General features: G+C 39.8%; 4 protein-coding genes across 4 annotated transcripts; 1 reads left to right on the forward strand and 3 right to left on the reverse strand.

Annotated features, from left to right (window-relative positions):
* Positions 1–683: 683 nt before the first annotated feature.
* MELLADRAFT_86614 (uncharacterized protein) lies at positions 684–1,711 on the forward strand (the record flags this gene model as incomplete). Its single annotated transcript, XM_007410192.1, has 3 exons — positions 684–1,169; positions 1,232–1,471; positions 1,538–1,711. The coding sequence occupies 3 exons, from the start codon at positions 684–686 to the stop codon at positions 1,709–1,711; spliced, it is 900 nt and encodes a 299-aa protein (XP_007410254.1).
* Positions 1,712–2,736: 1,025 nt separating this feature from the next.
* MELLADRAFT_86615 (uncharacterized protein) lies at positions 2,737–4,531 on the reverse strand (the record flags this gene model as incomplete). The annotated part of the gene is made up of 5 exons (XM_007410255.1): positions 2,737–2,867; positions 2,956–3,579; positions 3,652–3,745; positions 3,813–4,187; positions 4,253–4,531. 5 exons carry the CDS (start codon positions 4,529–4,531, stop codon positions 2,737–2,739), a joined length of 1,503 nt encoding a protein of 500 aa, XP_007410317.1.
* Positions 4,532–8,523: 3,992 nt separating this feature from the next.
* MELLADRAFT_116534 (uncharacterized protein) lies at positions 8,524–11,022 on the reverse strand (the record flags this gene model as incomplete). Its single annotated transcript, XM_007410254.1, has 9 exons — positions 8,524–8,973; positions 9,101–9,184; positions 9,292–9,417; positions 9,546–9,701; positions 9,783–10,043; positions 10,118–10,245; positions 10,339–10,414; positions 10,513–10,858; positions 10,929–11,022. 9 exons carry the CDS (start codon positions 10,982–10,984, stop codon positions 8,878–8,880), a joined length of 1,329 nt encoding a protein of 442 aa, XP_007410316.1.
* A 697-nt stretch (positions 11,023–11,719) lies between these two features.
* Positions 11,720–12,795, reverse strand: MELLADRAFT_86617 (uncharacterized protein; the record flags this gene model as incomplete). Its single annotated transcript, XM_007410253.1, has 4 exons — positions 11,720–11,908; positions 11,995–12,126; positions 12,219–12,317; positions 12,394–12,795. The coding sequence occupies 4 exons, from the start codon at positions 12,793–12,795 to the stop codon at positions 11,720–11,722; spliced, it is 822 nt and encodes a 273-aa protein (XP_007410315.1).
* Between the last annotated feature and the right edge of the window lie 351 nt (positions 12,796–13,146).

Consider the following 13,146-nt stretch of genomic DNA (forward strand, 5'->3'; position numbering starts at 1 on the left):
GCGACTTATCAACATTGCACGTGGTCAGCCTAGCGAAGCCGGAAACGGTCATTCATCATTTGCTCGACGCTATCATGCCACTACAGTTCCCAAGGCCAAGCTTGCCGCCGTGGAGGCGTACATATCAGGTCTGCTATGTGTAATCTGTTGTACACTTGCTCTTGGTCTTGGCCAGAATTGGCATCGAGTTTGACGTGTCATTGTGGTTGGTCGTCAGGACCCCTGTAACTTCATTCAGATGGCTGGTCGTAGTGGACGCAATGGCCGTCGTGGCCTGGCAATATTTTTAGTTGAAAACAATAGGACGAACGGTAAGAACTGCGTGGAGGATTTCATTACACCAACCTTGATGAATGATGACGACCGAATGGATGCTTTTGCAATCACGCCGGTATGTCTGCGTGTTGCTCTGGCAGTAGATTTAAAGTGAGATTTTTGTTGATATGTTCGTTTTGATGAGGTTGTACCTGACATTTGCTCTCAGATACGGCTATGTACCTCTTAGCTCAGATGTGAGTGTGGTTGAGGAGGAGGAAAGCCGTCAGCTTGCAGCGGGTATGCCTGCTTGTGATTGTAGTAATTGCTTGCCTGAAGAAGGCGAAGCCCTTTGGGTGGCTCAGAAGGCTCTCACTGTCATCAACTTTGACGAAGCGATGCAACTTGGCGAGCAGGACTTAATTCAAATGGCCCAATCACTCCCGTTACCACCTCCAGCTCCCGAAGCGACACTGGAACCCGAGCTACAGATGTGCAGTGTCAGCGATCCCATCAAGGCGTCCAAAGCTCTTGAAGCGCTTGTGAACCAACTTAAGAACACATTTCATGATCACTTCTATCAAATATGGCCTAAAAAATCCGAATTTGGACCGTGGAACTACTTCCCAATTGAACTGGCTTGGGAAGTAGCTAAAAATATTGACATCATCAACAAACCTGAAGATCTGCGTCGGATATTTGCTAGCGAGATCCTAGATGGGCAGTTTTTGCGCCTTTTTGCAACGTTGACGGAATGGAAAGGCCAGGCTGCGTCTGAAAAGTCTATTGTAGAAGCAGCCACACGTCGAAAATCAGCCCGCCGCACAGTCACTAAGCCACCTATGTCAGTCGAAGGGGCCGAACTGGCCAAATTAAAAGACATTGCTGAAAAGGAGGCCAACAAGCAAGCAAAGGTCATTTTTTATTTATAAAAAATGGCTTCACATCGCATCTGACTAGTGTTTTGTGGTTTCAGCTCGCTGAAAAGGAAAGTCGCGAGCGTCAGAAGATCAAAGACGCAGAAGCCAAAACTCTCAAGAAACAAAGAGAAGCTGTTGAAAAAGCTAGGGTCGCGGAAATCAAGAAACTAGCTCGCGAGGCCCGGCTGTGCGCTCAAGCAGAACAAAAAGCAAAGAAAGCGATGTCAAAGAAGAGGCCTGGAAGTGATCATATTCATACTTCTCCTATCAAGAAAGCAATAATTGCATCGGGCGAGGTAAGCTGCTTAGACTGTGAAACTACTTGACATCAAAATGGCTGATATTCCATATATACTTGCAAGATCCCGAAAGAAAACCTCAAATCTACTTCAAAAATTACTCAAGCCAATGATTATCATCAAAAAGATCATTTTACGCTTCATCAAGAAAATCCCCTTCACCCTCTAAATCTTCATAAGCACACGAGCTTCCCCAGCGAAAGCGGGACAATCAACCCGCGACTGAGTCAACTCTGATCATCTTTATCAATTGATACAATCCAACGTTGAAGCAATTGGACACCAAGGCAAGTTCTCGCCCAGTAACTTCCTTTGAGAGGTGATCTCGAGCATATCAAAGGAAGTTTGCGATTGAAGAATCCGTTATCTTGTTCATGTTTGGTTGGTAAATGATCTTATGACCAGAATGTGATTTCAGCAATTGGATTATCTTTCGTAGCTACATTAGAATATCATGAAATTCATTAAATGACTGAAATTTATCTTCCAGTGTGAAGCTTAAAGTTAGCAGCGCACCAGTGGTATATTGTTTGAGTAGCGGTATATGAGCCTTTCAATATCTGTGCCGTGTCCCTTCATGAGTGAAGATTGATGTCAGCTTTAGATACTTAGATGATGGTTAAACCTCATAACTATTGGGTGAAAGAACACCAATACACAATAACAAGCAGACAGCTTACGGTGTTATCATAAACATGTTTGAGATAAAATATATTAATCTCCTGAAACTCATCCATGGGCATCCAGTGGTTGTCTCTCTCTGTTGATGGAATGAGGATCGAGTGCTTGATTGCATGCGCTAAAGGTGCAGGAAGGTCCTCTTCTAAAAGCAATACCATGCGAGGAATATGCCGTGAATAGTGTGAAAGGCCAGTCACCCCCTGGGCCATAATGGACCAGCGCTTCCACATAGCCATTAGACGTCCTATGTCTCCGGCGCGAGTGGCTTCATGGGCTTCGACAATGGTTCCAAAATCTCTCAAGCAAAGCATCAGATTGTACAATGTTGACTTTTTGGACTGACGGGCATCTTCTATAGCCGAAGAATCAAAATATCGGGACCAAGCCGTCTCAAGGACTAGTTTGCAGCCGGATTCGGTCGTCATATCGAGATCACTTAAAGTCTCAATCACCTCGCTATAATAACATTAAAGATACAAAACATCCAATGATCAGAACACAGTTTGCAAGGATCATCAACTGGAAAGAAACACACCTGATGATGAACACAATATTCGCCTGATGCACCATCTGCATTGATCTCATAATAGAATTAAAGTCTTGGGATGCAACCGGCTTGGTATAATCACCTCCCAATTCAAATGACGATCGCCAGGCCCCACTATCCTCGCTGTCATTGGAATTCCCCCAGTGTAACGCCCATATAGCTTTACTGAAGTTCCAGGTCGTGTGCGCCGCTCCAAAAATGGATAGGATCCATGAGAGGCCTTCGACTCCGTCAATTGGTGGGCTTAGCTTACCGCGAAGGCTTTCAACCAACTGATTTGATCCAACATCTCCTCCAGCCACTAGTAAGCTCTTTGCGTAATCTTCTTTAGACAAGCCTATTTGTGACATGATTGCATCAAAGACTCGGGAAACCCCTTCAGCTGAAGAGTCTGGAGCATCCATCATGCGCAAGAAATGAATATTGGGAGTATGAAATTCTATTCGATCGATTTGGGGTGGCCGTAACATTAGAGCTGGTAGGTTTTTTTCTTCAGGTGCATTTGGAAGATGATGAATGTGCTCTTTGAGAGCTTTGGCGAGCTGACACTTGATGACCTTCTTGAAATGCTTTGACTCTGAAGGAGTTGGGCGGAAGGTTTCAATATTGACGGCCTTCTTGTTGGCAGCCTTCATTGCGGCCAAAAATGCAGCCAGATTGACCGCTTCTGCTTCACACTTAGCCAAAAGACAAGCACGGACCACGATGTAGAAACCCCAGGTACCGTGGAACATTTTTGATGAGGTGTCTATACGAGTATTGTGGATGCGTAATTGTATGTCTACATTGTCAAAACACAATAAAGGCATCATTTTGCGATTGACTTTGAATACCTCCATTATCCGATTTTCTTGCAAGATGCGGAGGGAATCCATTGCTTGAAGTACACTGTCTCGTGAAGATGTCATCCCAAAGACATGAAGAAATTCATTGACTCGACAAGATACACCTCCAGCCATCAACATGAGGCCATTTTGTAGTGCGGAAGCGTTACTGCGGCGATTGCATGCAAATGCAATCATTGAACAAATAGCAACTGGAAGCTTAGGTTCGACACAACATAGAGTAAGTATTAAATCAATGTCTGCAGCCATCAAATCAAGAACTCACCATTGCGGCTTTGTGGGCCGTGACCTCTGTAGGGGTCAATTTTATGTGCACCAAATTTGCCAATGATAGCACCGCGTCTTCATTGGCCTCATCCTCAGCTTCCAGTGTGTCTAGTGGGGCCGAAGTGGCATTCAATCCGTTGGAAGTGATGACATTGTCATCATTGTACTGAGTAAGGTCTGGGATCTGAATACCCCCAGATATCTTTTGAGATATCAAAGCATGCAGGAAGGGCATGCCTTCTTTAATTTGCATGGTACGATGGTCTTCTGATGATTTACTGAAAAAGTCCGGGGTGATATGTTTGGAACTGACATATGCACCAGCAGGATACACGCCTCGGGCAACCTCTTGGGAGTTCACAATTGCACTAGCCTGAATACCACAACATTAGTTGAACCCGTATATAAGTTGTGATAAAGGTAAGTTTATTCACTCACTTCTTCCAAAATGAAGGACTCCCAGTTGGCCTGACCTTCGGTTGAATGCTTCATATTTATGCCTATATGCTTCAATAAAGTTTTCGTCTTACCACCACCCTGACCATTCTTCATCTGGCAACGGCGATAGGCAATTGATTTGTTATCAGAGGACCAGAATGTAATCATAAATTGCTTTGGGTTGAGACCCAGACCGGTCATGTAAGTTAGTGCTTCATTGGTGTGACGGACGATTGCACTTGTTGGCCGCTTTGTGTTGGCTTCAGGCTGTTGAAACATAGGTAGCGACGTGTGAAGTTTTCAAACAAAAGAGGCACTTGGAATTCTTAAACAATTATCTACTAATATGATATATATGAACTTGTAATTTATAAAAAATTATATAAATGCGCTGAGGAAGATGTTTTTGTTTGAGTCGGGGATATGAGAATTTTTTCAAGCAACACATCCTTTATTACTCCCAGCTATTGGGAATGTACTACTAGGCCAATCCCGTTTGTAACTCGAATAAAATTTGATTATTGCCCACAAAAGTCCACCTTCACCTCAAACGTCTTGCCAAGGGAGAGAGAGACGTTTTTGTTTACATCGATGTGTTTGTGATCCGTTCGATATCACCATTCTCATGCTCAAACACTTGCACTTCTACACCTATCACTCACATTCATTCACGACCCATGTGAGCAATTAGATCCTTTCTTACTCGCTCACTATCATGGTCAAACCTGTAGCAGAATGTGGTCCAGCGGTAACAAACGTCTAAAGACCATGATAATCAATTGACGGGCACATGCAAAACATGCTGTCAATACCGTACCGCCGGCTTGGAACTAGGACACAGCTTGGAAGACTGGGATTGGACTAACGGAGGATGGGATTGGACTAATCATGCACTAATAATGCATCATGAAACCGCTGTTTTCCCTGTATGCCAAAAGTAAACATTTCAGACGCGCAGCAAATCAAATCAATGTAAGTGTTTTAGCCCCGTGTATCAGCCAGGATGGACTTTGCTTCATAGCTTGAGAATTACTCATGCTATTGCAAATCTGAGATTATGGGATGCTAGGTAAGACCGAGGCGCATCTTTTTTATCTTTGGGCTGGCGAGAGTTGAAAATAGGGGCTCTCAAACCTGACCCGGTTTTCAAAAACCCAGTTCAAGGCGAGCCCCGACATCCAGATCCGTCGGATGCTCCGCCGGGGACCCGACGGGTCCGGATGTCGGCTGAGGTGAGAGAAACCCCCCCAAACCGGATAATCCGTCGGTTCGGGGGTCGGGCGACAAAGTAAGAAAAAAAAGTAACCGACGGATATCCGACGGATATAGTGGTTCAGACAACAGGCTATACGTGTGCTTTGCAAAGGCTTATAAAGGAAGAAAACAACAAAAAAGATACAAATTTGAAAGGAACTAATCTATCACAATGGGCATCTTAGTATCAGGCATAGCGTCGGTCCTATACAAAGGACCAAAAACACGGTACCAATCTTTGATACATAAAAGGACCTCAACATTTAATGAAGCAAGATTAGCACGCTGGGGTCCCAAGATTCTCTTAGACTTGCTGAAAACTCCTTCCGATGGACAACTTGTTGCTGGGATGGCCAGCATCTGCATTGCCATCTTCGCCAATCCAGGATAGATATCCTGTCGAGATGACCAAAATGTTAAAGGTTGGGTTATACGAGGTTCAAGTTTATCACTGAGGTATCGATTGATCTCACCTAAAATTGATTGGTCCTGTTCTTGATCTTGGACACCAAAAATCTCGTCTTCAAAAAACTGGGAAGTAGACATGACAGTTGATCTAGTAGTTGGTTGATTGCTGACTTGTGCTTCAACCTCAAACTTCCTTGCCTCACGCTCAAACATCATCCTGATGTTGGGAATAAAGAGATCGTAATCGGCCAAGAACATCTCTCGTTCCTATGTGTTGATCAATCAAAATCTTAATCAGTACAGAGCGCTAAGTAAAAATGTATGTTTGATATCTAAACTTACTTGAAAATATGATAACTTGAGGCGCGGATCCAAAATCGTAGCACAAATGGGAGCAGGTTTAGAAAGAACTTTTTTGAAATAATCTTCAAGCTTGGTAATCATCTTTTGGGATGCAGGTATGAGTTGTTCATGATCGTATCGGTTGACAACCTGAAGTTGATTTTATATTAGCCTAATGAAAATGTAATAAAGGATTGATTGATCACTTACCACTTTGAGACCTCGTATGACCACAACATAAATAGGTACCACTTGATGCATTGTTGGGTATCTTGACTGGCAAAGTAAGTCGGTTGCATAGCTGAGAGGTTTGAGAAATTCACACATTTGCTTGACATAATTCCACTCGAGTGGTGAGAGAGCAAACTTCCTATAGGTTGGAGCCTTACAGTACTCATCGCAAGCTTCTTGCAGTCGTAAAAGCCTTCGAAACATGTAATACGAGGAGTTCCATCGTGTCGCGACATCAGCAACCAGTTTGTTGGCAGTGTCGCGTGATTTTGGCTGAGGCTGGAAATAATCCTTGGTCGTTGGATCTCGTTCCATGAAGCTGACAGCTTCTTCTTCAGCAAGATCGTCAACAGGATTGTTGATTGGTGCATCGGTGCCGCGGTTGTGCTTAGCAAGGTCACGTGTCATCTTGACAATAGAGGCAAAGCTCTGCGCACACTGAGGGCTAGACCGCGTAGAGGCAACCAGACCGTGGCACCGATTATAAATAGTCTTGAGGTCGACTTGAGTTACATCGGGTGGGTCGACAAGGTTGGAGATATTCATCGCATTCATCGAAACTTCACCTTCATCATAATCAACCACTTCGCCAAAGACCTTGAGACCTTCTTTGGCGGCGAGGTTGATGACGTGTGCTACACATCCATGGACCTGAGTAAGATGGTCGAAAGTCATGTCTTCGGTCATACCAATGATTTGACCGATGGCAGCATTCGTATTCAAGTTATCAGCGGTCATGGCATATAATTTTTGGTCGAGATTATATTTCTTAAGGTAATCGATGATGATGTTGGCGAAATTTTTGGCATCATGAGCACCTACAAAATATAAGTCAGTATGTGTTAATCAAATTTAGAAGTATAAATTCGTTTACCTTGGATTTCTGAAATTCCCAACGTAAGATCCATGAGCTTCCAATCCTGCATGATGAAGTGAGCGGTGAGTGCCATATAGGGGACGTTGTTGGGAGAAGTCCAAGCATCCTGAGTTATTGCGATTCCAATACAAGGCTCGAAGTAAAGCTTCTTGATGTATTCTTCAAAATGATAATAGATTTTGCGGGTGTGGTGAGCAAGTGCGTGTCTTTTGACAAGCATCCCATCGACAAGAGGGTTGCAGAGTTTTAACAGGTCTCGAAACAAAGCTCGGTCGACTAAAGCAAATGGAAGATCACAATCGGCAATGAAGTAGGTCACCGCAGTCATGAGGCTGCTAGCGTTAAGAGAATTCTTCGTCGGAAAGAAGGAATTTGTCAGCTTTCTGTGTGAGTATGAAAAGTAGATATTGAACTTACTAAGTGATCCGTTTTGACTTTCTTGAAAAGTGCCGCGATGTTCGATTGATTGGGTAGGTTGGGATCCCGGACACCATGCTTAGTTTCGAGGTGGGTTGACATCGATTTGGTACTTCCCTTCTTATCACGAGCTAACTCTTGACCACATGTTTTTCCGTCTTTCATTATAAAACCACACTTGTTGAAATCGGGATGCTTAGTAAAATAATGCCATACGTGGCTTCTTTTGGAACTGGTAGTAGTAGTAGAAGAAGAAGAAACGTTTGTTGATAAAGATTCCGAGCGTTCCACTTGAGGGGTTAATTCGGGCTGTGAGCTTAAATTGGAATCAGCTTGAGACATGCTGAAAGTTCGATAATCAATTAAAGAGGATTGAGCGGTGATTTGCGCCAGTTGATATCTATGTGGGTTTAATGATTATTTATAATATATATGTTAATCTTAAGCAATCGAGGAATCAAGATGAAAAACGATGAATATTCAATTGAGATTCGAGGACGTTCGGAAAAAAAGGCCCCCTTATTATTTTTTTTTCTTTTTTTAAAAAATAGCCGGATATCCGCCGGACAACCCGATCGGATATCGGGCGATAAGTTTGGAGGATTGGCAGTTTTTGTCCAAAGAAAAAAATGTAGGTGTTGGTTGGGAGCTTTTAGAGTTGAGTCCTTTGTATGGTATGGGCTCAACAACATAAAATCCATCAAGGTTTCTCATCACTACTTGGCACTGCTGAGCTGACAATGCTCTATAAAAAAAACGGATTTTTGAATTTGAATTTGTTTTCGCAAATACAACAAGTGTAAAATAAGATATGAGACAAAAAAACATTTGAAAGAAATCATCTTCATTCATCTTCATTCATCATCACACCATAGATAGAAAAATATCACTTTGAGAAAAAAAAAAAAGTCTTGATTTCACTTTATTTTGAATTCAAACCAACTATCTTCTTAATATAAAATTTTCATTCATTCATTCAACCAATCAATCAATACTAAATCTAAATCTACATTCATTCATTCATTTTAATGTTTTTTTGTTTTCTTTAAAAAAAATTAACTCATTAAAGTCAAAAGAAAAAAGAAAAAAAAACATGTTAAGTTGCAGAACCAAAGATTTGATATCTTCTACAAATCGAAGGACCGTATTCCATATAATCAGCTTTCGAATGACAATGACTATAAAATTCAGGCTATAGAAAAATAAAGATCATATATGTATTAGTGATGATTTAGATTATTTGTTTTGTTTATGAAATTTAGATAGATTCCAGCACAAAGAGTGGCTTGGTAGAAGATCTAAAAGAAAAAGAAACGTACGGTTGAAGCCATCAAACTTCCACCGAACCAAACTGCATATCTTTGACGTTTATGACTGATCACATTCACATCAATTCCAGTTGACTGATCAAAAAAAAAAGAGTTCAAATCAATACATGAAAAGAAAAATCAACTTATGATTTTGAAGTGAAGCAGGAATGTGTAAAGAAGGAAAAAGTGGATGGACTGACTTTAATTAGATTACCAGAAGCTACTTCTGATTCATATAGACGATCATCTACGATCGATTTCAAATCACGTTGTAATCTTCTACCGAAATGATCATACATAGTTGAACCACCAGATAAAACGATATTCTATGAGAACAAAAGTTTCAATCAATCCAAAAAATCAATCAAATTGGAAAAGAAAGAGAGAGAGAGAAAAATGGTCAATCGATTCTATTATCTTTTGATTTGAAAGATCGAGGTTTTTTAAACTCAACTTTATATAATCCTCTACGAACATCAATTGGACTGGTTTGGATTACATTATCTACTACTTCTGGTAATGGTGTTAAAAAATCTGAACTATAGATTTCTGGATTAAAGAAAACTTCTGCTGCCAAGAAACGTTCGTATCCTACATCTATAGTATAAGGCTTTATTCAAGAAAAGAAAAGGGATAAGCTTTCAATCTGATATCTGATGTTAATGAATTTTTTGATGATAGATTGACTCACTTTATTAGTTCTAGAATCAAAGCCTTCATGTTTAATAATATATTTATCAGGATCTGAATCATACTTTCGAAACTCTTTAACCATATCACCACAAACATAACCATAATCTTCTTTAATCTTTTCAGCGATTCTTAATGATTCATCTGATGGTATATTAGATGATTCATTTCGATCTCTAAGTAATTGTTGTACGAAATAAGTTATATCTCTTCCTGCTATTGGAATATGTTTAATGGATGACCCGATCACATATCCTTCTGCCTATTGTGATGGAAAGATCATTCAAGTTTAGGGCTTTGAATTGATTGAGTTGAGAGTAGGAGATAGATGCTTACGACTGGGATCACGTGGGTGACTCCATCACCTGAATCGATTACTGTTCCGGTTAAAGTACGATCGGTGACTTTATTACTAGACCAACTTGCTGCTAATGCTAAAACAGCTTGAACAGCAATATATAATCCTTTGAAAAAGAAATCCAATTCAAGTTTTTGATCAGATCTACTTTCTTGTGGTCTTTTCAAGGATATAACTGAAAGATAGACATAGAACACACCCTGAATGTTTAAACCTTCAAACATGATTTCTGCTGTTTGTTCTCTATTCTCAGGTGGATTTAAAGGTGGTTCGGTCTATTGAAAAAAGAAAAAAAAACGAACGAATTGTAAAGTTAAATTGAATCAAAAAAAAAAGACAATCGAATCGGATTATCATCTAGAAATCAACATACTAATAAAACATAATGATCTTCAGGTTCAGCTCTTAAATATTTAAAAATCGTTTGTTGCCAATACCTTTCCATTAAATCCCAATCTTCAATCATACCATGTCTAATAGGATAATTTAAATTATAAGTTTTTGAATTTGAAATGGCTTCATGACCAATAAAGAAATCTAAATCATCTATACCACGTTTGGTAGCTAGATTAGATGAAGATGATAATGTTCCTGGTTTGTTAGGTATAGTAGGTCTACCAGCTATAGCTGGAGTTGATGAGTTTCCTCCACTACTGGTGCCTACTCTTGTGGCTATTGCTGTTGGAAACACGAAAGATGGATCTGAGTTTCCTGCAAAACTGTTCAAGTTTATCCAAAGAGTCAGTTTGGTGGTTTGGTGGTTTGGTGGGTTTTGAGAATTGAACTTACCCCATTTTAGAATAACCTGTACCATTATCGATCACCAGTGGAGTTAATCTTGACATGTTGATGAGAAGTGATCGAATGAGTTGGTCTTGAAACTATGTAGTTCGGTTTGAGCTGGACTCAGAATCGAACTTTGATCGATGACGTTGGATTCCATACAAACCTTTCACATAAACCCTCAGATGTCACAGAAAACTCAACTTCCAACTCCGCGCACTTCACCCATGATAAGTGATTGCATCCAAGACCAAACTTCAAAGAGGATATCATGATCTACTTCCTGGTCTATGTGAAAACCTTTCAAGTGGAAATATCGGAAGCTAGGTCTATCATGTATGTGGAGAGAAAATAAGGCATCATATAACGCTGATATATACTGATATAATTGATGGGTTTGGAAGAGACATATGAAGGAAACTTTGTGAATGCGGAGGATGAAACAGGGTCAAAATGATATATCCGATTGAGGCTACCCAAGGAATAATCAGACACATTTGTGATCAATGGCAATACTATGTGATGTTGTCTCAATGGTGGGTGTTTTTATTTTGGGTTCCTTTTAAATTCATCGCAGAGTGTTCAAAGATTATAACTTGTACGTGATGGTCATGTACTTGATTTTTTTGTTTCAAAAGAGCAAATCCTCACAATGCGATTGTTGAAAGATTTGATATTCTGATAATTCAATAATTTACTTTTTCTTTGGCTTCACAGATGGAAGATAATAATGAGTACAAAGTTGGATTGTGATCTAAATGAACAATAAAACTTTAGAATCAAAATGATGATTATCTTCAAGACAAGATGATAAAACAACTTAGAAAAGTAATCGACAAGGTAAGTAGAGGAACCAAATTGGATGAACTATTAGATAGTAATCTACGTTGAGCATTTGAAGGCATTGTAGCTTGTTCAGCTTCAAGTCTGGCACTTGGGTTTGCTAAATACCTTTGAACTCCATTCCTAAACCTACGTTGTTGGTCCTATAAAAGAGACAAATAAAAGTCATAGAATGAATTAGGAGTTGAATAAATTGGAAAGGATAAAGAAATCGATCACTCTGACTCACAGTTGTGAGACCCATATTTTTCATTCCTTCGGCTGGATCGAAATCTCTTTGTGCTTCTGGTAAAAGATCTCGTTTAACTGCGTCAAATCCAGCTTGGTTTGCTACTTTAACTTTTGGTGTTACAAAACTTGACTAGAGAATTGAATGAATGAATTATTAGTTTTTTTGATTTGTTCTGATGGAAGATTGAAAGGGTAAAAAAAAGAAGGAAACCAGTTATGTACCATAAAGTCTCGTTCTTTTGCTCTTTGAGTTGGTGTTAAGATGAGGTACTTTACGTGATTATCAAATATCACCCTTTGTTCAGGACTTAAACTTTCCAACTAAAAAAAAGTAAAATCAAATCAATCTTCTAAGAAATTCAAACTAAGATTAAAACACATTAAAATTTAATCTTACAAAACTTTCTTGTGCTAGTGTTTGTTGACTTGATAATGGAATAAAAGCTGCGATCCTAAATTGTTTAACTAATTCAGTCATTTGATTGTATTCACGACTAACTGCTTGAACAGTAGCTTTAAGAGTACCATCAGGATCTGTTAAAGAGTTCACTCCCTCTAAACCTGGATTCAGGTTTGTTGCAACTGGAGTTGTGGATGATGCTGATGCTGGATTATTGGTAAAAGTTTGTTGTGATTGAGGATTGTTTCCTGGTTGAGGTCTTTGTAGGGTTGAAGGTCCTCCGGCTTGTGGGGTCGTTGGAGGTGGCGTGATTTGATTAGGTGGTCGGGTTTGTGCTCTTGTTTCTAAGATTATTATAGCGATTAAAAAGGGTATGAGAAAAGATAAATTGAGTGACATGTTGAAGACCAGTTGATGAAGTTGAATTTAAATTAAAGGATTTTGAAGTGTGTAAAATGTTTAAAAGAATTATTTAAGCACACCCGGTGCAAAGAAGAAGATGAAGAAAGAATCAATCGTAAGAATATGTATAAGAAAAACTACCCGAACCAATGAACCGATGAACCTTTTTCACGTATCAAAACAAATAAAATAATTAATGGAGAGGATAAATTTCTTTCTAAAGAGACATTAAAATCACAAAGATTGATTGGATATATTACTTGAGTAATATTTGAATGTGACGATGGTAATCGGAATTAACTGACAGCAAGTTCTTACTTCATGATTGTAGGTTTCTAATACTGAGTG

Source organism: Melampsora larici-populina (assembly GCF_000204055.1).
Source record: "Melampsora larici-populina 98AG31 unplaced genomic scaffold MELLAscaffold_19, whole genome shotgun sequence".
Taxonomy (NCBI): Eukaryota; Fungi; Basidiomycota; class Pucciniomycetes; order Pucciniales; family Melampsoraceae; genus Melampsora; species Melampsora laricis-populina.